The sequence below is a fragment of the Pseudoliparis swirei genome, chromosome 19 (genome assembly GCF_029220125.1).
Source record: "Pseudoliparis swirei isolate HS2019 ecotype Mariana Trench chromosome 19, NWPU_hadal_v1, whole genome shotgun sequence".
NCBI lineage: Eukaryota > Metazoa > Chordata > Actinopteri > Perciformes > Liparidae > Pseudoliparis > Pseudoliparis swirei.
Window position 1 is genome coordinate 16,508,884 of NC_079406.1, and position 26,544 is coordinate 16,535,427.

The window sequence follows — 26,544 nt, forward strand, 5'->3', positions numbered from 1 at the left end:
AAAATCCACCAGCCGCCACTGTAGTACTATTGTGTTGTGATTGGCAGATGATCTCGTGGTAGCCATGTGCTGTCGTACTCTGTGACCAGAGTACAGACAATAGATTTTAATGGGCATGAAGTAGTGAAATGTTCATTTATGAGCTGGTCAGTTAGCTAGTCTACAAGTGCAACTTTCATCAATTACTCATTAAACCTCTGGCTAGTTAGCAAGTTAATTTGCTTATTCCACTTTCATGCGACAAAGATTACAGAAATTGAACGCACATACGGGAAGTTTTGTCTTTCAGAGATATCCTTCGTTAAAGATTAACTACTTTGTTAAGTTTAGGAAAATATCAGGATTTAGGTTGAAATACACCCATTCTAGCAGTAAACCTTTAGACCTAAACGTGCCCGGGACTCTTGCAACATGTATTAGCCCCGCACAGTAGTAGTAGTCGTCCCTCACATCACAATGGGGACTTGGCAGAACACTGTTGGGGAATAATATAACACCCACGAGTCATGTTGAGAGCAATATAAATGCTCCCAATCTTGTATTCAGCACTTTTAAGGAAATGTATAACATCCGTTGAAATGAGGACCATTCACTTTGACACGTTCATTTCTGTAATTTCAGAAGTCAAAGAGCGTAATCCTTTTAAAATTACAAATTACTCAAAGGTGAAGGAGAAAAGCCACATATTCTGTTCCATAAGTACGATTCATAACATTACTGTTAAGTGGAGATATGATGAAGATGCTATAGTCTTCTACTTTATGCTACCATGAACATAAACCATTCATCAGTACACATCCTAAACAATCATCGGATGTTGTATCAATGTTCATATTTTATGATGGCGTATTGTCCGAAAATTTTGACAAATTCTATTTTGATTATTTTGGAACATTGTTATTGAAAGGTTTTTGCCAAGAAAGCCTCTTAGCATTTGAATGTATCTGAGGTCTCCACTGAAAAACACACTGATGTGTTAGGACTTCATGAATGTGTGAGTAGCTTCCAAAATCATCAAATTCAACTGACCTTTCATACAAGTTTACAGAAATGTTGTGAGAAAAAAAACATAAAAAAACATAAAACCTTAGTGGTGCTCAGATTACTCCATGCACATTGCTTTTAGAAAAAAGTTAGCTGATGCAGCAACTGCTACAATCTGTAATCTTGAATTGTCATTCAATACCATCTGCAGCAGATGACTGTGATCTCAGTGGACAATGTGAATGACTTGTAAAATCAATGTAATGTGAGGGGAAAAAAGGTTTTTGCCATCTTCATAGCTTCTTTGCAATGTTATCCACAGAATAACAAATAGGTTCTGGTTTTATGTTACATTTATCAGAGGGGAAGAATTGGTAACAGGAGTGAGGTACTGATTGTACCGATTGCATTCTCAAGGTTGAGGAAGGTTTCTGGGCTATTACCACTTCTAATTTTTTCCAAATGACCAACTTTATATGTGATTTATGATTTGTCTCAAAACACATTTTTCACAACTGATCATAAACATGTATACTTGATCATTGTAGTGCCTTTGAAGATTTTATATAACAGGAAACTACTGTCTCACAAGCTTCACTGAAAAAGCTTGGTAGCCATACTGAAAAAAAATCAAAAACAATCTAACATACAATTAATGAAGACCATATGGATAGCCTCACCACCGCAGCACAATGAATTGCTGTGTGTCTGTGTGAGCTCTTCTGTGCAGGTCTGTACATGTTTCTCCATCTGCAGACATATCATTGAATTAAATGTAATCAAACATAATACAAATAACTTGCATCCTTGCTGGTTCGATTCAATTCAATTCAGTTTATTTTGTAAAGCCCATTATCACATATTTCAAATTTGCCTCAGAGGGCTTTACAATCTGGACACATACGACATCCCATACAATGAAATTGAATACTCAGTCTTCGTAAAGCATGAATCAATATGTCATGTCGCAACTCTGGAATTACTTCCCTCAGTGGCATACTGTAATACAACCACGGGCCAACTTTTACAAATAATGTTATAGATGGTAAAACACAGGAAATGCAGTTAATGTGAGCTGACCAAAAACACAAGTGCAAGCTGAGACCCGTAACTACTGCACATTATGTGGTTACAGAGGAGCTACAACAAAATGGTCCAAGGACAAAGAAATTGTTTCTGTTCTAAACTAGACCGGCAACTCCTGCTCCCACTAAATCCTTTTCCTTTTTCTCACCTTTGACTTGGCACTGAAGCAGAAAAAGAATGTATTTATCGCCTACTTTACCTTCACGCACACATGTTAAGACTAATTAACGGAGTAGCTTTGTTGAAGATTTGTGCATATTTATTTGTGTCTCATTTGAAAACATTTCATTACCTAGTTATGAAGAACAAGCAAAATCTAATAATAATTTATCCAGCTCAAAGAGATACAACTACCTTGTGATCAGCTGGAGCTCTGTTTAAAAAAAGAAAGAAAGCACGAGGCATTTAGCAGGTTTACATTTATCTATTTATAGAAGGCTGACATTTATGCACTCTCCATAAGAGAATGCTTTACTCGACGGTGCATACTTTTCTCAAATCACCAAGGACACTTTCCCTGAGGGAACTGATTATTTCTTTTTCAGTTTTAAAATATGAGGTAACTTTTATAAGCAATTAAAGATTTTCTGTTGTCTCCTCTCTGGCTTTGTTTTATGCCTTTCAAGTCTGTATTTTTGGATCAAATCCACATAAACACTGCACAACACCATGTTAGAGCAGCGGTTATTGCATCCTCCAGCATCAATCTTCCTCTCAGATGTATAAAACGCAGTGTTTTTGTACTACTGTACATCACAACCGCAGAGTTATCATTATCAAATGATCATAATCAGCTCTCATGGAGGAGAAACAAAAAAATGATGTGCGGTTAAAAAAAAAGCTTTTCTTCTACTGTTTTCTGTCTGCACTTCAAAGGATGTGCTCCAACCAAATTTCCATAACTTTTTTATTTGTAATTTGTTCCTAATGAGCGATGTATATCTACACCATTCCTCCATCTTAGTCTCCTCGTTAACTACGCTGAAAATGTAGAAGAAAAGGAGGAATGGGCAGCTTATCTCATGCTGAAATGGGCCAATTAATGGTGTCCAAACCAACACAGCCACACATACGACTCCAGGCCACAGCCTGTTTGACACATACTATATATGCTCCTGGCTAAATGTTTATGAGAAAAACAAATTATTATTCTATTACGTGTGTTGTGCCTCATTTTAGTCTTACTGTTCTCATAAAGCAGATACAATCAAATGTGCAGAAAACTGAACTGACTGAGTGATGTAGACTCATATTGGATGCTCAAAGCAATGAATAAGAAGAGTCGTCAAAATATGCAATACAATGCAAAAGACTTTAATAAATTTCAGAAGCGCACACATACATAAACAAAACATTTACAGTTTTCTCCACACTGACAAATCAAATTCAATTACAAAGATCATGTAAGGTGCATATTGTACTTCACATTGAATACAAGTGAGGTTGTCTGTCTCCCTCACAAGGACAAAAGCTCTCCCCATGTGTGAGTATTTCCCCCCCCAAAAGATCAGGCAAATCTAATCAATACACAGTGCTAGGATGCTATGTATAGTTCATACTGTGGCTCCTACGCAGTAGTGAATACATTTGATACCATAATTACATGAATATACCTCCTTCAACAAGAACAACTTGCCTCAAAAAGAGGCAACTCATAAAATGAAACGCTTTAAAATAGACATAGTCTGTAGAACCATGACATATTAAGTCTGGAACAAAATCAAAAAGGCAGTCCGTGCAGAATTTCCATTTATCTATATGTAGTCTCTCACAAGAGGGGGGACGGCCTCGGGTGCAGTCCATCTGTACATTTCCAATTGAATACACAGGCTATGTCTATTTTAATGGCTCTAATTCTATGGTTATATGCATGTGCTGTAGATGTCTTTTATGCCTTACCTATCCAAGCAGTCTGTAGCTTACCAATTAACAGGACTATTGAACAACAATGCTCCTAACCCATCAAGCCATTTATTGGTGTATACTGTAGAAATTATTCTAGGCAGGACAAACTGTACCATAATGATTTTATAGGTGAAGAAACAGTGGAAGCAAAATGATGCTCTGAACAAAACGGCTCAGAAGTAGTAAGTGCACCATAATGGATTTTCTGTCAAATGTTAACTTATTGCTGTTTTTAAACCGAAGCCTGCATTTCCTTTTCAGTTTGGTTGTTCGATGTTCTTCTCATCAGAAAACATATTGTGTCAACGTAAATAAGTGCATAAAGTCAAGTAATTTTTGCTTTAAGCCCAACAACTCATTTAAAGACTGCCCAAGGATTATTATTATTCTCACAGGTTAAATCACATCCGAATTTAAAGCAAAACACAAAAGGTCAGGCTTAGTGGTCTTCAAATCTGCCCTACAAAAACAGCTTTTGATTATAACGCCAGCAGTTAGTCCCTTGTGATTGTGGCTTTGCTCAAAGTGTTAAACTTATCCGACCAGTCGTCCCACTCCAACAACAACATGGCGATGGGTAGCACGGTTGTCAATCACTACACATGTGCTGGTATTGTGGGGCCAGGACTATTGTGTGCGCCACACTCGTCACTACAAATGCGACCAGTGGCATCAAAGGTGGGACAGAAAGAGGCCAAAGTTGACAGAAGGTACACTGTGATGTGGGCTCAGTACTAATGGTAGCCTACAGGTTGGAGACCTTGCAGCAGTAGGACACTAAGTCATTACTTCCATGAGAAAGCTCAGAGAGAGCAATGTCAAAAGACACAAGAATCAGAAAGTAAGAAAACAAAATGGCCACCAGGCAGTTTTGAAAACATAGCAAAGAAATGGAATCAATAAATATAAACACCATCAACTCTGTGAGATACATAAATATAAACATAATTTACAGATCTACTGACTGTATTGAACAGCTAATTTACAGAGTGAGTGCTGGAGAGGACATTTCGTGAGGAGGGTTCAGGTCATACAGTATCGTCTTCACTGATACAGGTAAGTAAGGGCAGACGACTCAATAAAGCATTTCAAACTTCTGACAGATTCACAGGAGGAGCTTTGTCAAGTTTCAGCCAGGCATCTTGAAGCGTCTCTTTTTTTTCTGAGATCCCCTCCCCCTCCCCCTCCAAGTTCATCTTTTCTCTCGATTGAATGAAGAGATGGGATTTCAGGCTGTAGCGACAGTAAAGTACTTTCACCTCTTCAGTTCTCTCCTTCCTCCCTCTGCCCTCTCTCTCTCTTTTCTCTTTTTTTCTGGCTTTAGGTAGTGGGAGCTAGAGATTGATTTTAATCCTGTGGGAGCGAGCTGTACCTGTGCCACAGAGTGTGCCATAGTGTGGTGGTTTCAGTGCCGTCTCCTGAAATATAGAGAGACAGACAGATATAGGGAGATTGTAGTTACAATATCATCGAGCTCTGAGCAGCCTAAGCTGTAGCCTTATCAGTGTGAGGCAACACTGAAAACTGAATAAAAAATCTCAGAAGATACAAACAATGAAAGCATTCTTCAAGGCACAGCTGGCAATCAAGTCATTATCCTGTCAGGTTTCCTTGAAGAATGCTACAAGTGTCACATGCTTGTGCATTTTCCTGTACTTATCAGAGCATGCAATCCAATTAGCACTCCCAATTTGTCTTTTTGTCTCCCACCACACTAGTGCAGCGCTCTTCATTCAAATCTGTGGTCTCTGAAGTATTTTACTCTTTATCAGCTTAAAGGGCCATTTGGATCAATTTAGGCCCACTCTTACTTTCGGACCCTTGCCAGTGGGTCCTCTGATATGTACAGAATATGACATTTTGCTGTTCCTAAGAAGTTTAGCAACACATCTGCCAATCTCTGAGTTAAACACAATCTGACCTGATGGTGCTTACACAAAGGCACAGTGAGTAACAGATGCAATGACTCAACAGAAACAAAACAAATAATGACAATAAAATCAAATTAAGCCATAATCAGCGATGATTTAATACTGTCATCAGATTTGATTAACAAGCCCAGTTAGCCTTTTTAAATTGCGGCTTCTACCCCTGGCGATGCCCCCACTATGAGTCACAAGCGCTTTGTCATCAGACCAGGTGGCTCACGTGAAAGGCCCACCATACCTTCGCCCACACGAATACATGATGGGATGCAAATGTAGAGTTCAATGCTGCCAATCCTTTTATAATATCATCTTTTTTCAAGAAGATAATATCATAAATTGCATTCTAAAAGATGGCATAACTCTTATTGTCTAAGCTGAAACTGCTGTGCATGTGTGTGTGTGTGTGTGTGTGTATGTGTGTTACTACAAAAAAACAACAGCAGCAGCTTTCCTTGCATTGAGTCACCGAAGGAGTTTTGTTAAGCAGTGACCATGTGTGCTCTGTGTGCTCAGAATTATGTGCCAAACAAAAGAATGTATTAGCCTTTTTATGCCCTGCATATTCATGTTGATATCTGAGTTCACTCAGGCAGGGTGGTACTCATTTGATCTCCCTCTGCTTTGACACATATACTCGGAAGAGCTCCTCACTGGAGGCAGATTGACCTCTAATATCATGGGCTAGGGGTTAAAAGAAAACGATGAGATGTGTAAAAACTGAGCAGAGTGGGAAGGGGCGGGTGGAGGTTTTGCATTTGCAAGTACCGCTCTCGTTGAATAATGAAGCCATATGGTGGCACAAATCTGTGGTCTCTGAAGTATTTTACTCTTTATCAGCTACACCTGTAAAATCCGTGAAAACATTTTGGTGACCTTCAACCATAATCATCTCCTCCTTTGTGCCCTCCACATCGTTATTCCATGGGTAGGCTTTTAGTCTTTGCTTTATTCCCAGCTGCTTTAGGTGCGTAGGAGGGTGTGGGGCAAAGAGAGATCACTGTAAAGGCCCTAAAGCACCATCTGTCAGTGCCGAACAAAAAAAAGAAAACGCAAATATCTGCCTGTGATCTTCAGTTTTGGACTTCTGGTTTTAGGTTTAGGCTTACAGAGAGCCTGAAGAGCTCACATTGACAAACCAAATGTAGCTTTTGTTTGAACAGCCACATTTGAAAAAATATACTCAAATAAAAGCCCCAACCACACTTTTTGGAGGAGTGCTGGATTTTTGTGTTCTTCTTTCGACTTTGTAATCTTTTAAAGGAAATCTATTTTCAAAGATGAAATCAAGCAGCAATGAAATTATAATAGCTTTGACAAACTGGACAGCTGGTCATCTATTGTGAATCCTACTTTGGATCCTGAGAACGTGACTCTCCCCGAGATAGTAGGTGGCATCACTGATGATCTTAAAGGATGGCTGCCCTTTTTCTTCTTATCAGCCTCATTCAAAACCTAATTACGGTGATTTTAATCATACTGTACTATGAGTGATTAACCCTTTAGTGCATTTAATTAACCTTTGCAGCCACCGATTCTCATCAAGCCAAGCTTTGTGCTATTTTTTTCTCTCCATAACACAGGCTTTAAATAAGCACACTTAAAACTGGTGGGAAATCTAATGTCTAAAGTGGGAGGCTTCACTTTTCAATTGCTCAAGGGGACAGGAAAAAAAAGATGTATTATCAGCTTAACATCATTGATGATATGGTTGGTGAGTAGAACTAACGAGGCCATATTTTTCTAGATAATATTCAGATTATGGAAGCATTTGGAACCAAAATATGAGAATATTTAACTGACTAAACCTGACCTCTCTTTGAGCTATGAATAAGCATAACGTACTTTAGTAATAAGTGGATTCAAATAGAGCCTGAATATTTGGTAGGATGTTTACTAATCATATATTCATTGATTTTGACAAAAGTACTTCACTCTGATCAGCAACATACGTGAAAATAAATGTAAATCCTTGATACGTAAAATTCATGACGGAAACTAATTCAGAATTGTAGAACATATACAGAATATTTCTGCATATTTCAGGGCAGTCACTACCAGTAACAGGGTAAAATCACCCTGACAACTCGTCAGAGTGTTGTACAAATACATTATGAATTTAATCTTTGGTACCAAGGGCATGTAGCCGGTTTATGTATAATGTACCATGGCAGATAGCTTTTTTACCAGGATTTCAAATAAAAGGTGGATGAAGGGAATGAATATCAACTCTGTGTGGGTGTCTTCTTAAATTAACACAATATTTCACAGGATCAACAGCCATTCATCAAAACTATGCCATAAGGAATTTGAATGCTAGATGTCACACAGAAGCGTACTGGGAGCAAAAAGACAGACACTAACCAAATATTTGAAAACTGTGCACACTATGAGACTAGACACAAACAAAAGCAAGCACCTCATCAAATAAAATCAATTATTGATGCATTATCATGAAATTGACCCATAATTGGAAGAATAACAGTTGGGATAATTATAATCAAAACAGTAACAAAAACGAAAGTCAATGCAACAACAACCAAAGCCTAAGAAAAATGAAAATGAAAATGAAAATGGATCAAACTGGCAATACAAATTGAACTGGAAATTTGAGACTGAGGGGAAATATGGATGGAGACATATCCATATGAATACATTGCTACCCCGTGCACAGCCTTCATTAGGTCCATTGTGCCGGTGATAGCAGGTAGAATATCAACTTTTACATCCTCTATTAGGGATTGAACAATCTTCAGTATCCTCTCGAACATAAACTACAACACATCACAACAGAGAACATGTGGTGTGATGTCATTACATCCTCTGTGAGGTAATTTAAAGAATGAACAAATTGTGTACCTACATATGCTGCTTATACCAATAATTGGGGTAATTAAAGGAGAGCATTTATGGTCTGAATGCGGCGTCTGCGTAGCAGGCTTTTTATGGACTACTGCTCCCTTGCTGTTTAAGTATATTGGTCTCAAGGCTCTGCATCACCTTGATCTCTGTGACCCCCTCCCCCTGCCCCAAGAAGTGCTCAGTCTTCCCCACAGTGCTCTGCTCTGGCTGTCAGCACTGAGCAAGGCCACCGCTCCTTACCTCTGATTTACATTTCTTTCCCTCGCCAGCTTTTATTTATTGGGGCACTTCGCATTTGGCACATATCTCTTACAGAATCATAAGCCCTTTGCTGTACTGTGGCATTTAAATGAGCATTCTCTCCCACACAACCTCACTGCAAAGGCTAAGGCAGCACCCTAAATATTTAAAAAATCTACAAAAAGTGGGACTATTTATTAAGTGGTTTTAGGATGTCAAGATCACTTTTTTTGTTTCGTGCTATTGCCGTCAGACTTTGTCCGCTGCCATTTTTATTTTTTGCTGTGCTATATTTAAATCAATCCAATATTTTAGCACACAGCATCATTCACCCCTGACCTCAAATACATCAGTGGAAAGTTAAATCATTGCCGCCTAACCCAGGCTCTTCTAAATCAGACTACATCGCCACAAACTCAGACTGAGTTAAAAAAGCCCGCTGTCATAATTGCACTGCTGCCATTACTCAAGCTTTTGAAAATGAAATTAACCTGCACATTTTTGTAAATGATTATGCAATTATGAGTGTGTATGAAGGAGGATGAAAACATGAATTAATAGTGGTAAAATGACAGCTTTGCTGCATTAATTGTAACAAATTGTGTTTTATTCTTTTCATTTTTAAGTGCAAATGACATTCATGTAGACATGGTCTGTGCGGGAAAATCCCTTGGCTCCAAGCTGCCACCCTCCACCTTTCACATCACCTACCATGGGACAGCAAGGGGAATGTGAGTGGGGACTAGTGTGGGTGGGTTTAAAAAGGAAGTCATGAATTACCTGTCGGGTGGTGATTTGCCCCGCAGTCTTGAATCCCCCCTGACAGCTGCACTCTGAGACACTGTACGGATCGGAGCTAGTCGATGAGCACTTGGAGAGAGAGTCACAGCCCACCACGAACGTGTTGTCCAAGGGGAGTTCCTGGATCACATGATGTTTCTTTGGGGCCACTGGAGTCTCCGGTTTGATTTGAAATGTAGGCTGAGGGGACGCGGACTTGTAATGCTTGGCTAAATCTGGGCTGTCAGGTTTGAAGGTGGTGGGCGTTGTGGCCCAGTTGTACTTCCCCATGGTTTGCTCCTCTAACTCCACAGGGAGATCCAGTGTGCCATTAACATGCTCATGGGTGGGGTCGTCAGGCTTGGATTCATCAATGGTCACAAAGTTCAAGAGGAGGCTCTTGGGAGATCGCTTCTTTCTCTTCTTTTTCTTCTTGATCTGACGGTTGTCTTGGTTGGGTGACACCCACTCGCCACTCTGCTTGCCCTTCTGTACCACTTTGTGTCTGGGTGTCTGTCGGCAGCGCACCAAGGCAGTCACAAATATCACCAAGATGACAGTCATGGTCCCTGCAATGATTGCTATGACAACAATCACATATCCACTGGCTTGAGGTGTTACCTCACTGTCCCCTATGTTACGATCCAAGGGTGTTTCCATACTTTTTCGCAGCTGCTCTTGGATGAAGGTAACATTTGACACAGTGTCATTGACAAACAAGTGAATAAGTGCGATAGCTTGTAATGACTCGGGCTGACCCAGATCTTTGACTTTGACTACCAGCCTGTGCAACCCCTGATCAGCTGCCACTACTTTCTCCTGCAGTGTTATGTTCCCCGTTGTCTTGTCGATGACAAAGAGACCTCTGGGGGAGACCCTGGATGTGATGATGATGCTACTGATAATGCTGTACTGCAGCTCAGCATTCATACCTGTGTCATTGTCAATGGCAAACACTCTGGTGACCACAGCGCCAGGGGTGGTGGTGGTTCGCACTAGGTCATATGAGTAATTGGAGGATGGGATGACGAACACAGGGCGATTGTCATTCACATCGACCACATTGATTGTGACCTTGGCGTAGGAGGAGCTTGGAGGTTGCCCTCCATCAACTGCTTTGACCATAAAGGTGTAGGAGCTTTGCTGCTCCCTATCAAAGGTGATATTGGGTTTGATCACACCGGTTTGGGGGTCGATGATGAAATTATCCTTCCCATTCAAAAGGGACAGGGTTACAATCGCATTATCTCCCGCATCTGTGTCCGTCACTGTGATTAAGCCCACAGTTCCATAGAGAGGCAGGTTCTCAGGAACATAAAAGTTGTACTCAGGGTGTGTGAAAGCTGGGCTGTTGTCATTAAGGTCCTGGACGATTAGCCTGACAGTGACATTGCTCTGCAGGGACGCCGAGCCATTGTCCCTCGCTATGACAGTGAATGAGTACCTCTCCTGCTTCTCTCTGTCCAGTCGTTTGCCAACGGAGAGAATTCCTGACCGTCTGTCTATGTTAAACCCGTCAGGCGCATCAGGGCCAAGAGTATAAATAATCTCAGCATTACGTCCACTGTCAGCGTCAGTGGCACTGATTTTTATTAACTGTGTAGAGGGGTCATTGTTCTCTGGTATGGAAAGTTGGATTTCCGGCTGGGGGAAGATGGGTGCATTGTCGTTCTCATCCTTGATTTTAATTAAAACCATAGCTGAAGTGTTCAAAGGAGGCGTCCCCCTATCCGAAGCCACTATCTTAATTGCATATTCTCGAGTCGTCTCAAAATCTAGGTGGGCAGCTGTCTCAAGTAAAAATTGGTCATTAAAGACAGGCTTCAATCGAAAAGGAACATCATGGTCAGTGTAGCAAGCTACTTTACCATAAAGATCTGCATCCTTGTCAGTAACAGTGATGAGAGCTATTTTGGTGTTCAAAGGAGCGTTCTCGGACAGCAGAACAGTTCCATTAACAAGGTTGATGATGTAGCGAGTGTCTATTGAGGGAACATTGTCATTAACGTCTGTTACATTAACAATCACTGTGGCTCTGGATGGGCTGGAGCTGCCGTCACTGGCAAGGACGATGAGTTTGTGAACAGGAGTTACCTCCCTGTCCAGTGGCTGCTTCACAGTCATCAGTCCTGTAGAGCCGTCAATGGCAAAGTGATGTTTGGTTGAGGCAGAGATCTGGTTGCTGAAGGCGAAGTGGATCAGTGCGTTGGAACCCAGGTCTGCGTCCGAGGCATGAAACTGAGCAACCGATGTTCCCACGGGAGCATTCTCCGGCACTGTGACCTCCAGCTCACTGTCCTTGAAGACGGGACGGTTGTCATTGACATCGGAAATGGTGACTTGGAGGATGGCGGTGCTGGACTTGGGAGGGTTGCCACCATCCTCTACCTTTATCTTCATCACAAAGGTGTCCTTCTGCTCGCGATCCAGGTTCTGCTGAACGATAAGCTGCGGCCACTTGTCCCCTTCAGGAGTCTCTATGATGTCTAAGCCAAACTCACTGACACTCTGCGAAGACAAGACAACATGTTGTGTTATGTTTCTTTCTGATTAGTACTCGTAATATTTAAATGTGAACACCACTGAGAAAAGGTTACATGCATTGTTACAAGGCAGCTGTTTTTTGGCTAAACACTGCTCATCTCAGTATGGTACCTGTTAATCAAAAGCTTTTTCAAACTCGCTAATTATCAGATTGTTTTACTAACCTAAAACTAAAACACCTAAACTATACAATATTTGCCCCAGAAACCTAGCAATTTGCGCATTATTAATGATTTTTCAAATGTGATTAACCATTGTAGTAAATCAAGTCCTTCCACCTTCTTGTGCAACTACTGCTTGACGGGATCCATTTATGTCTTTAGTCTCCTTTCCTATGTGTTTCTGTCTTCACTATCTTGTGTCAAGTTAGAATAGAGCAGGCATCCTGCAACATTTTACTTTATAATGGGAGAGAGAACTCTGGAAGTGGAGACACAACAGTGAGATCTCCCATTTTAAATACACTGCAAGACCAGATCACCACAGATTAAGAGAAGGGAGTGAAAACCCTACATATTAGAAATACTTTTTGCTCAAGAATGGCTAAATCTAGGCAAAAGTAAAGCCGGAGGAAATTGAAAACAAATGCAGAAGTAATCCCCATGAGAAACCGGAGGAACTGGCACCGGCTGTTAAGAGTAATTGCCTTCCTCACAAAAAACTAGCACTGATATTTACAATTTCAGATGGGGTACGGTATGGATCCATAAATGTTTTTCAAATTAGACAAGAGAGGAAGGAAAGGAGGGACGAAGGGGGGATAGGGAGAAAAGTGAAAGAAAAGGAGAAAAAAGAGAGAGCAGGGGGAGGAAATTAGAAGATCAAGCCCATGAATGAGCTGCATGCACATAATGAAACAAAGAAGCCCTTTGAAGCTCTTTCAGTCAGAAGTAGTTTTATGGTAAAACAAGAAAAAGCATCCTCTTTAAAGAGATAAGCTTCATGCTGCAATGTTGGAAGAGATTTCTCTATCTCGGCACAGCCATCAAATGAGATTAAGATATATACATTCTCCTCATTCTAGGAAGTAAGATTTCAACCAAATTGTAAATCCTCAGTAGGTTTTAAAATCTAGAACAGCCCTTGTGCCGGCGTAGTGTGGTAGCCGACACGAGGAAACGTGCAGCTGCAGCATGTAAATTATTATGTACTTTGAAAAACTGCTTGCCAAGGGAATGTTGTCAACATGTCAGTGATTGACAGAACTACTTTAACCAGTCAACACTGCAGCAATGATCTTTCAGACCTTATTTTATGATTCTTCTGGCGAGCTAGAGTCATTTCGGGATATGCAGTACACAATATGTGTGAAAAAGTAGAGACTGTTTTATGCATTAACTGTGCAGAATTTTCATGCACTTCGCAGAACTATTTCTGCCATCACTGAAAGGTCCAAGGTAACATTCTGAGGGCTCTATTGCTAAGCACTACTTCATCCACACAGAGCTCCTCAATCCCCCAGTTGTTTGAATAGTCCACAGATTTGGCACCGTATCCGAGTATCTGCTGCACTGATATTTGGCAAAGCCTGATTTAATAGTAGGATGTTGAGTTTGAATGTGTCAAAGGGAATGCTGCACAATGATTTATGAGCCAGCATTTCCTCTATGCTTTTGTCTTGGTTTCACACAATTTTACAACTGACAAAATGACACTCAGCGCATTTCAATAAGTTGAAGGGAGCTATCTTTCAGGCAGTGCATCCTCCTGAATGCAGAATTAGCCTAGTGGATTGTGATAAGATCTAGGGCAGGCTAAGAAAAGGCCAAATACTAGCATGAATCACTCTGGAAACCCTAAGGCTGAGCGAGAAGGACGCAGCTCTCTAAACGGCTAAGTATGCCCATTATTCTGCTTTCTCTTCCACCACACATGTACTCTACAGGTACATGTCTTCTTGAACTTTAAAGACTTGCAATTCATTCCACATCACTGGTTTTGGCAGCGATCCGACAGGGACCAGGGCATTGTATGTGTGGCATGTTTAATCTATTCACAGATGGCTAATTTAAATAAAGGGGAAACTGACAGAAACAGTGGCGACTGATGATGAGGGAAGGATGACTCCAAACCCGGTTCTGCAGACTGCGCCTGATCAGTGGATGCATCTTTCAGTCAAGTTGATGACCTTATTAAAACTAAGAGGGGACTGAAATTGGGCTGTGAATATATCAGGAGGACTCTAGTCACGCTGATGCCTATGGATAGGGCTAACTGGGGAGGGCTATTCATCACAAACTATAGCACCTCTTTATAATGCTGATAGAGACTCACCCTCTCTCTGTCTCCCGCTCTCTTTCCTCCCTCATTCTTTCTCTCAATCTCTCAACCACTTTTGCCCCTAGCCATAATCTCATGCATATCATTAAGACAAAAGAAGCTGGGAATTATTTGTCTTTTTTTGTCATCCCTTAGAAAGAGGATAATGTGTCAAAATGGAATGCTAATGAACTCTGGAGAAGCCTGACAGTGAGCTGTCTGCCCATAAACCCAAGTCACTGCCTGTAGGCAGCATGCAATGCATTAATCAAAATCGTCGTGCTCCTTGGGAAGGGAGCTTGAACAAATTAAGTATCTTCAAATGCAAAGTTAGCATCAGTTTAGGAATAAAATTATTCAAGCCCAGACTTGGAGTAGCAGCAAAGAGTCCACTCAAACATCGTAGGCATATTTCAGAATGAAATGATGCAAAGGAAAAGCTAGGTAGGTGACAAAAGGTTAAAGCTAAAATCTCTCCAGATTGCCCAACCGAAAATTGGACACCCACTTCATCAGTAGAACATGGCTAAACATGATAATTACTTTAACATGACACCCGCCTTAAATGTGTCTCAAGATGCTGACATAGCTGAACCTTGGTTTAATGTAGTGCGTGATTCTGGTAACTCAAGAACCACTATAATAAAGAAAGAGGCAAAGTAAAGAACAGAACCTCCTTTAGTCTTTAGTATGTTTCTGTGTTGGCCTCTGAGTCATCCTGTGAATAAATAACGTCATCTAATCTGCTTCCATCTGAGATCCTCTTCCTTCCATGCATGTTATTGTTTACTCTGACCTTGAACATTTCTTGGGAAGTCTCCTCTGCAGTTCTGAGGACGTAACCCACCACTAGACACACTACAATGATGGCAGAGTTTCACTTTAAGTGTGATTACACCATTATGTGTAATGTCAGAGCACTGTGTTGGATGAGTTTACCCGCTGTCCCTTTTAACTTTGGCAAAGGACAAAAGTGTGAGAAAAAAAAGAAGCTACAATGTTTCTTTCAATCTTTCTATATGTTGACAATTCAGGCATGCTACGTGTGGAGGGCCGGACCATTGAGAATGGCTGACTGTGCTACAAAATGGTAGCAATTTCATCACCGTGCCTTGTTCAACACAAGGAAACTGGGCAAATTATCCTTCTGAGGAAGGTTCTGAGACAAATCTCACAGGACCATACAAAGATAGTCCAAGGGTGGCTTAGCGGCCAATAACTATTTTAGTTAATGCTTGCACATTCCTTCCCCACTAAACCCTTGGCTTTCTAATGCACTTCTGAAATAAAATATACCAAAGGCTGGACATGTTTCTGGTTCCTTTAAAGCCAGTGGTGTATAGTAACGAAGTAGAAATACTGTGTTACTTTACTTAAGTCGTTTTTTTGGGTATCTGTACTTTATTTTACTACTTATATTTCTGTTTACTTTTACTTTTACTTCACAACATTTTGCAATGAAAACTTGTACTTTTACTCCGATACATTTCCCCTGAAACAGTATCGTTACTCGTTACTACGGAAAAAATAATAATCATGAGACAAACATCAGACTGTTGTGGAACACACCGCAGCGCACCTGAACGCAGCACGAACACCAGGTTGGGGATCAGTGGTCCTTGCCGCGTTCTTTCTCTTCCCAGTGATGCCCAGGATGCGAGCGAGCGAGCGGCTACAGATACGACTCATTTCATGTGGAAGCAGCAATGGAAGCTACTCGAACAACCACAGTGACCAAGATCAACGTCCGTGGCCATATTTGGGCGAACTCTTTTCTTTTGTCGGAGTGAAAGTTCCTTCCTACCGGATGAAGTGCCTCTTATGCCGACCGAAAGCTACGGAGATATTGCCTTCAACAACTCACTATCCAACCTCAGGAAACACATTGAGGTAAATTAAGATTAATCCCATGAGCCGCAACGTTAATGTTTAGTTTTGCTAATCATCATAAACCTGTTAAGATATCGAGCAGTGTTGCCCACAGGATTGTAGTAAGTTATATCTTTTGCAGGAGAGGGGAGGCAGGTGTCTGATTGTCCTACGCATGTTGTACGTTAGGCTAACGTTCGCTAGTTATCGTCAATTAAATGAGACAATTAGCGTTAGTGCAGCAGACAGATCGCTAGCGAGTTAATGAGCTGAAGAAGTGTTGACAGTTGTGAGAATTTGTTGATTTGAGTCGTCTTAGCTATAATATAATGCTAATCATTACAGCATTGTTATTATTATTTGTATTAATATTATAAGAGTGACGGTCCAGTAATGGCGACGATATTGATTTGGGACTGTTGTTGTGTTTAACTACAGAGATACAAGTACATATTCCCAAATCAACTATGGATGCACGGACAGTGCATGAAACTAAATGTATAAACCTCAAATTAAAACAAACTATGTTGTACTAAACTTTAGGTTGGGGTCATGACATGTTATTAATTATATCATGTATATAATACCCTCACTTTATTTCAGGAATGGACTACATCAAGCAGCACATGGAAGAACCCTCCCTGCAGCTAGGTGATGCCACCAGGTCCAGTTCATCTGATGAAGAGGACTTCTTCTTCGTCATCTCAAGCGCATGACAGCAGCAAACAGCTGGATGGAGACGTGACCTGTTCAGCAGATCATTGACTTGCTGAAATGCTTCCCAACTGTGTTCAGGCTGCCTGTGAAGCTCGACACACTCTACCTGCACCATCAGGGCCTGTGAAGCTAGACACACTCTACCTGCACCACCAGGGCCTGTGAAGCTAGACACACTCTACCTGCATCAGGGCCTGTGAAGCTAGACACACTCTACCTGCACCATGTGAACGGCTCTTCAGCATCGCAGGACTCGTCTTCAGCCCCAGAAGAGCGACACTGACATCTGGCCATTTTGAAAATCAACTTCTTTTGAAGATGAACAAGAATTTGTTCAGTTTAAAGTGATGATTCTGGTTGTTACTTTTGGTTCTGCTTTTTTCTGTGTTAATCGTGTTTTTATATTTTAGTAATTTCATAGTATTCATATATTGCTAAGTTCATCCTAGCTCATACTCCTTGTTCATGGCGGCCACAGGACCCAAACAAATAAACTTCATAATTCTCAAAATTCTGACCCTTTGTTTTTTTTATTACCAGCATTTACTTTTACTTTCAATACTTAAGTACATTTAATATCAGAAAATTACTTTTGATACTTAAGTACAAAAAAAATCAGATACTTTAATACTTTTACTCAAGTAGTATTCTCAAAGGTGACTTTTACTTGAGTAATTTTCCAGTCAAGTATCTTTACTTTTACTCAAGTATGACTTTTGGGTACTTTATACACCACTGGTTAAAGCTTCTCCCTGTGTTTTACTTATATGGAACCAGCAACAAGAGGACATTAATCGTGAGTACAATGGGAATATAATGAGAATAACTGAATCAGGGACACAGTGCCGAGGATGCTCTAAGAAAAATTCCCTGCATAAGATAATACAACCACAGTCTAGGTACGGGTTTAGAAAGCTTTACATTGTGAAAAGGGAAGAGAAAATGATTGCAGATGATCATCATAATGAGCAGAACATTTGGTTGGTGATTTTCCAGGCATGAACAATTCACGACATTGCACTGGAGAGGCCTTGGCAGTGGGAGTAAAAATGTAAATTGGTATTCGAGGCAGACACGGAGGGAAACGGTTCTGTTCATGCCAAAACCCGGTGTTAACTTCAGCTGAGACTCCAAGATGGACATGTCATTTCTGTTTTGCACCGTGCACTCAAAATCTACCAACCTTTCTTTATTTATTATGTTTAGGATTTCCTCCAGAGTGCTTGCATCTCCCTCTTTAATTACACTTCATTTGTAAGAGCTCATGTCAGCTCCGATATCCATCTATCTACAAATAATCGAGGGTTGTCTAGACTACAAATGAAAAGTGCACGATATCATCCTACATTTCTGGATTTTAGGCTGACTCCATGAGGCAACATGGAACATTGCACTACAGTTTAATAACTCGTCAATTAGATGATGAAGAAAGGCTTTTCCTAGTTCTGCACCGATCAGAAAAATAAAGTATTCTCCTTCTCGCATGCTTAAATCTACTTTGTTTAGCACATGTAACCTGTTGTTGGAAATTGGACATGCAATATATGCTGTGTGTGCACTTTTAAATGTGTGTTCTCAGATATTACTGTACATGGCGAAATGTTCCCTTCTTTATAGTCTTGTCTCATTAGGAAATAAAGCATATGGACATATTAATGGCATTGTAGGCATTATGACATATTTTACCTTGTGAAAAAGTAGGTTATATATTCACCGCGTCAAAATGTAATTATTTGTTGTAAATACACTACAACACTACACTGGCAATACAGCAGGTTTACAGGAGAAGCTGTTCTGCAGAATCAGAATCATATTACATACAAAACATAAGAAAATTCTGTAGAGGGTAAATATCGTATGGACTTAATGATTAAAAACAGTCAACTAATTAGACATGCTGCAGGCATTGCAGTGTGTCAGAATCATCCATAATATGTGCAGACTGCTATTCTGCTTGCCTTCTATCGAGTTATTTAAAAAGACAATTAATGTCATACTTTCTCGCCCGTTTTTCTTGAAGACATATTGCTACAATGGTACTTGGTTTATCAAATGTAATTGTTCTGTTGTTGGATTTCTCAAATGACTATTTATGACACAAAACACTTTTCATTCTATTAGGTCCATGAAGCAAACCAGTAATGTTGTACTGTACCAGTAGCATACTGCTTCAGGCCTGTATCCTCCATTGTCAATATTGTTCACTCATTCACTATCGAATTAAATTAAGCTTCAGGTACTAGGGTGTTTTAAATGTTTTAATATCTAAACCCCTCCCTGATTCATACCTTTTTTGTCCAAATTAATATAGCTAAGGCCAACCTGAAACATAATAAATATCGATTCATTTTCATGTTGTATATATGAGAGATAAAACAGGGGTGAGCCTCACCTTGACCAGTTCATAATGTTGGATCCCATTGATTCCGACATCAGGGTCAAATGCTGAGGGCACCGGGTATCGAGTGTTGATGGCTGTGTTCTCCGGGATGGAGATGTTTATTACAGTGGACTGGAAAAGGGGCGCGTTGTCGTTTACATCCTCAATCAGGAAGCGGATCTTTACCAAGCGGAAGATCTCATCCGGCAGCACGGCCACCTCGATCTCATAATAGCAGCGTTTCTCAGCGAAGACCCCTGCGCACAGCTTCTCCCGGTCAATTCTGTGATTGGTGGTGAAGATCTCTCCTGTGTTGGCCTCCACCCTCACCAAAGGCACGTCACCCGTCTTGTACACAGGCTTGAACTGCAGCGGCGAGGACAACCTGATGTTGGGGTCCAGGTTGAGGTCCAGGTCCTTGTGCAGGTTCCCGATGCGGACGTTCTCCGGCTGCTCCTCCTTCACCGTGTAGTCCCTCTCCTGGGCCAGACATAACAATGCCCCACAGGCGAGCAAGACCACCAGCACAGGAGCCTGACTTAATAAGTCCATACTCAAGAGTGGATGGGAGCTTCACTTCCACGGCAGCAATTCTGCCACAAGAGAGATGAGTTGGAGAGAAAGAAAAGAAGGGAGGAAGACAGAACATACAATGTCAGTGCACAAAATGATGTGGCATTCAAGTTCTGCTGTAATTAGTACTATTTCCCCTCACAGAGCTTTCAACATGACCTGTACATCCTAACTAGTTATACAACGGATGTGCGCTCATGTCTTTCAGAGCAAATTAACGACGGTTTTACACAATTAACCTTTGATGACATCCATTGAGCAAGCGGACACATAAAGGTTAGTAGTTCACATATTCCATCAATCAATTCCATTTCATATATTTGTATGCAGAAGTATGAAAGACGTGGAGTCCAGTGTTGTGATGAAATGATTTGCTTTGAAAGCTTGCTCGCAAACTATTCTGCATGAAAAAATGTGATTCAGAGAAAAACTGAACTCATATACTGTATCTGAGTCAATGTCAAGTCAATATGGTGCAGCGGCGTGTTCATAAACTGCACCCCGTATCCAGACTTCAGCTTATTTAGAGGTAGCCAAACTGAGCCTTCAGCGTCAGTTCTTCTATACACACAATAGTACCGCTTGACAGCGGATATTAATGGAAAACCGCAAATGCAAACAATTGAGCTCTCAAATATTCCATGAACGCCCATGTGTGTAAACATACACATAATGATAAGAGCGCTGTTTAGAGTATCTAACGTGGAAAGAGACAACAATGTCTTATTTACTGCGGGCGCCGACATCAGTCAAATTAGTGAAACGGAATCATAATTTCATTACATCCTGACGAATGGGTTTTTCCAACATTAACTGTGAACAGCTTTCCGTTTACTGAGCTGAATGTGTGACGATCCATGCTAAGAAGAAATCCTTAACAGAACATTCAGTGTAGATGGGTTCACTTGTCTTTGGTTGCCACTTTATTTTATGTGGTTGTGCGACAATATATTTAACTGTTTTATTTGAGCAAATGCTTGCCAAAGGGCAAGAACCCAATTGCCAAAACCCAAGTAGGACATTGGAAGACGATGAAGGAGTCATACTCTGCAATGCCTTCTTGCCAGGATATGCTAGCATTAAATATTGACTACTTTTCACCAGTTAGTGCCATATTTAGTAAGTTATTAGGGACTCCCTTTGTCTAGTTTTCTAGCTCATATTTGTATTTGTTCATTCATTTAATCAATTCTTTGATATCTTCAATGAAATTCCATAATTTTCAACACAATCACACAGCAATCGATAAGTGCTTGGCCACACATGCTTTAATTGGCTTTTGGCATTACAGTGATGCAATGTAGTGTAATTATCGAACTATATACATTTTTTTCAGTCGAATAACAAAACTATTCTTTAGATTGTTTAAGTGTGCAATGGCGAATTAGGGTAAAGCCGGCAAGCCACAGCTATGTTTACTTCTCATAATAATCCTGCCTCCCCATGTGTATTCCAGCATAATATATTTAACGACTAATATAATTTCATTGCGCATATCCCACTGTGTATTTAGGTCCACCAACCCCCCTGAGTTTTTATGAACTGCTTGATTTTCCTTATCATATTGGTTTCTATTCATAAGGCAGCTGCCTTGAAATCAGACGTCCATTTTCTTCAAAGTCTGGCAAAAATGTATGACAGCCATCACAGAAACGATGTACAGCTGGTGCTGAAAATGCATATAGACCCATACTAACAAAAGACCACAATTAGCTCTTTGGGAATCATAATAGTTCATAGTCTATGAAATTCCGAACCATTTACATGAGTCAAACAATATCCTGTGAAAAAGGTATGACGACCTAAACTGCACAACAGGGTTCTTCTAAATTGCCACGGCAACAGCGTTCTTATCCATTGTAGCTTTCGGCCTACCGACAAAGGGGAATTGATTACAATGCAAGCATGCATGCAGCCAGTAAAGAAATATGTTTTTCACATATTTCATAAAGCAGTCACATGAGGCTCATTAAAGAACAGTTGGACATGAAAAAAACATGGCAGTGACCTTTATCAGGGAGGTTATTCATTCTACACATATAGTAGAGGCAGTGTTGTAATGTCATGTCAAAATACTGATGCGATATATCCCATTAGTACTGTGACACCCTTTACTTTGAAGTGTGCATCTTGCAGCAATTGCTTCAGAGTGATGATCATCGGGCAGTCCGAGGCTGAGCTCCCACAATGCAGAATGAAGTTCAAATTACATCCTTAAATGGGATCTGATTCAGCGAAGTGAAAAAAGAAAAGGATGAAAGAATGATCTAGATTTCCTCTCCCTTATAACTGACAATAATATTCCGCAGGATGAAGGGATGTAGTATGTTTTTGATTACACGCAGGATTACAAATGTACAAAAAAAAAAGACACACTGGCAACGCGAATAGGATGTTAAGAAACATCATGTCTGGTTTGGGAGCTATACATATAGAGCCTACATGTGGTGGAGTGTATATAAGAGATTAATAAAAAAAATCTATTTATCTTTTTGAGAAATTTTACAGGCAAGAGCCACATGTTGCCTTGAAACACATTAAGGCCAAACTTGTTCACTCCTCTTATTCTATTAACTTAATGCTGTTCTTTTCTCGTAACCGTGAGTTGCCCTACATTTACCATGGCGTTTCACTTGTCACAACTCTTTATACGTCCGTCCATGAGGGATTGGTAAGGTGAGAGAAGGAATTGTGCTGGAAGAGGGGTGCGGAGGGGAGTACGAGGGAGGGAGAAAGAAATCCTAGGTGTCAGTCAGAGTGTCTCCTTTGCTTACATTTCACGAGTCTCCTGAAATGCTATTTTGAGCCCCAGACAGCAGGTTGAATCCAGTAGGCAAACCCTAGTCTCCCCCTTGGGAGACACAGTGAAGAGGAGCAGGCCAGCAAAGGATCACTTTACACAACAGTGTGATGGACAGGCCTTCCTGCTGTTGGCATCCGCTGAAGGTAGCAGTGAGAGGGGAGACACACAGCTCCTGTCAGCCCCTACGTTCACCCCTAAAGATACCCTCAACTGGAAACTTTCTGTGTAGTTAGTCTGAGCTGGGAACCAAGACATCTGGAGTCCTTTAACTGTCAAAGGGAGATTTTACCACTGTTGTGTCTATCAATACTGCCTTTTGGATCCAAAGAAATGTTCAAAAGAGGGCATTGGTAGAAGTAATACTTTTGATTATCTAGGTCTTTTTCTCTTTTAACAGCTTTAAGGATCGCCGACAGCCTGACAGACCAGGTTTCTGTTAAGATCAGTCAGTTCTTTTTCAGTCCACACAGCCAGAACATTATTTTAACACAGTGGAGAACGACAAGTAGTTTTCCCATAGGAAACTTCAGCAATTACTATATAACCTGAGAAAGTGCAATAAAATGATGCTCAGCTTAAACGACCACATTGACAATGATAACTGATGTAATACTGTGTATATATATATATATATATATATATATATATACACATCAAATATCACTGGGATTTGATCTTGGATCAATTAAACAGGAAATAGTTGATATATCAATATAGCTGATATAGCTAAATGCAGTGGCTTTTCACATTTCAATCAGTTTTTTTTCATTCTTGGATAGACTTGGATTATAATGAGTTGTACTACTTGGGTAATGAAAGGGTCGCTAAGTCATAATTTTGACCATCCTGCATTAGCAAAATGACAAACTAATTTACAACGCTGTAATCATGGACCTCGAGAGGGCAGTCCATACATGCAAGTGTAATCCAAATGCTAAATATAACTGCGGTCATTTTGGTGTAGTGGTACATTATCTTTAATGTTTACTTGGCTTTAAAATAAATTTTCTTTAATTAAAATGCGACACATTTCTAAATGATGGACAATATAATGATCATAGAAACCATGCAATTAATTAAAATAAAGTACAAAAACTACGATGACTAACCTGTTATGAATAATTGCTCAAATATACATTTAATTTGAATGAAACTGGAAAATAGTTTTCATATATCAATGTGATCATATTTAAGGTGAATGTATGCCCAAGGCACCATCATGTGTTCTGAAATATAGGTTTAATTCAATTTGTGAAGTCACATTCAATATATTATCCCCTATGGGAAGTAAAAAGGACATATATATCAGAGGAGAAGCTCTGAAACTAAAGATGGGCTTAAATGATTGGCAAAATCAAGTTTTTTATAGAAACTAGATCTGACTGTGAAGGCAGAATTTTGAAGGAGCTTGAGTGTGAACAACCAAACATACACTCACTGTAAGATGAAAACTAAAAGCAAAAACAACATCGACAACACCTGGGAAGCGTCTCTGAAACAACAAGTCAGTTACTCCATGAACTCTTGACATCACACACAGTTTTTGTTATTGATCCACACCCGCATAACTATGCAGTAAATATTGTTGCTGAATTTATCAGAGGCATATAAAGAACTGGTGATTTGGTTGTTACACATATGTATCAGGATATTTCAGATTATAATCAATTGTTTTGTATCTACTTGAAATGTGGATGTGCACATCTTTATTGCACACTTCAAATCAAACAAATACTTATCCATTTAGCCACTAACTTTTCTTTTAATATAGACGCCTCAGCCTAAAGCCCAAATATAGTGCTCGCCTTGGGATGGTTCACATTACCATTTAATTTAATTCTCCAGCAAACCTAGAGCTCAGTAGGCCTTGCGGGACTCTTTAAAAGCAGGCCCAGTAATAATCTATTGCATTCTGAGCAGGTATACCGTATTAGGAACTCAAACAACCAACTGTGGCGGTTAATCTTAAACCCAACGGGGATTTATATCGTGACTATTTCCGCTAGAAAACAATAATACATTTATGTATTTTTTTTTCCTAGAGTGTGAACAGCCTGAGCCCCTGAGCTTACGGTCTGTGACAGCTGAACCGCCGGACCAGGAGCGCGCTGTTACCGCGCACCCACGCACCGAGCAGCCGCCAAGCTGCTGAGAAACCTACTGACAAGTCCCCGCAGTTGGATGCTCTTGGAAAGTCGGCCCATCTATCCGGCGATCAGTGTTGAGCCCATCTAAATAACGAAGCCGTGACCAAACCGCGCGGCACATCATGTGACAACTGCCCTTAGATTCTCCTGAGCCGCGTGCCCGTGGATGGTTTATATTTACACCAGGTGCGCGGGGACGCCTGCTATTCCTGTGGAGCAGCTCTAGGAAAATCTACGGTACCTCAGACATGACCCACTCTCGCGCCACAGTGATGTATCCAAGTGCCGTAGACCAGCACTACATTCCCCCTCCCGGCTTATGCTGCTCTCAGTGATTGTAAATATAAAGGAGGTCCGCGCCGGTAAGAAGACGTCAATTAGATTATATATGGACCACACAACTGAGGCTGCTGGGCGCAGATCTCCCGTTACTCAGAATGCACTCAGGATACAGACCCGCCATGTGCATACATTAATATGCTCCGAGACCACGAAAGTGAAAAACAACAACAACACTGTGACCTCAACAGTAAAGTCGTGATTCAGAGCAAATCTTACCTTTTCCGCTCGGTTATGATGGAGAAATCAACCGTGAGTACCGTCGCGTGGAGACATCACTGGTTTACAAAAAGAGAAATGCCTGGAACTAAAGTGGGAGAGGATCCTCATCGGAAGCTGCAGGAAAACGCAATGCAAGTCGAAAAAAAATGTTATCCACTACAAAAACTTATCCATGCGCTAAAACAAAACGGTGGTCCTCATGTGCAGGAGAAAAAAAGATCATGCACAGCGGTCAATTTTGATTGAAAAGGACGCTGTAATTCCTCTTCTGGTGTCTTGGGCTCGCAATCCCACGGCCGACGATACGCACCGATCCCGGCTTGTTTTACATTAACTTTGTATCCCTAGCATACGTTTGCATTAAAAATTCCTAATTTTTTTTTACCAGCTTACAAATGCTGGCAGCAAACTTGCACGTATGCGTTAAATGCTTCTTGACCCGCGCGTAAAACTTCAATCCAAGAGCGCAAAAAAATAACTGCTGATGAAGAACTGAAAGCTTAACCCTAATTTATTTTATAACCACTTGTTTTTGAATGATTCGAGGTTGTGCACCTTTCCAAAATAATCTTGAAGGAGGGATGCAGAGAGTGCATCGCCCCCAATGGAGTTGGATCAAAGTGTGCTTCAGCGCAGCATCATTTACAGGAGCCGGGAGAGGCGGTTCGCCGTATCTGTCGGCTAAGCTGTAGATGTCTCAGTAGTATTGTATGAACTCAGTTCCTCAATACTGCCCACCTCTCTCCCTCTCTCGCTCTCCCTCCGACTGACATCCCGGAGGAAGGAGGAGCCAACTGCAGATTTAAGAGCCCTGGTCCTCTTAAAGCCGCACTGCGTTGGAGAGCTGCTTGCATTGAGATGTAGGTGGATGGTGGGGTGTGTGAGGACCACAGTTGCCTCTGCTCTTTG

The 26,544-nt window shown here is 40.7% G+C and overlaps 1 protein-coding gene across 1 annotated transcript in view; it reads right to left on the bottom strand.

Moving 5' to 3' along the window:
* Positions 1 to 25,685, bottom strand: part of pcdh11 (protocadherin 11) — a 126,291-nt gene extending 100,606 nt beyond the window's left edge. Inside the window, exons 1-3 of the mRNA XM_056439250.1 lie at positions 25,633 to 25,685; positions 19,564 to 20,144; positions 9,783 to 12,290 (exon numbers count right to left, since the gene is read on the bottom strand). Coding sequence (XP_056295225.1) covers positions 9,783 to 12,290; positions 19,564 to 20,103 — 3,048 coding nt within the window. The 5' untranslated portion in view covers positions 20,104 to 20,144; positions 25,633 to 25,685. The remainder of the gene's footprint in view (positions 1 to 9,782; positions 12,291 to 19,563; positions 20,145 to 25,632) is intronic.
* Positions 25,686 to 26,544: the final 859 nt, after the last annotated feature.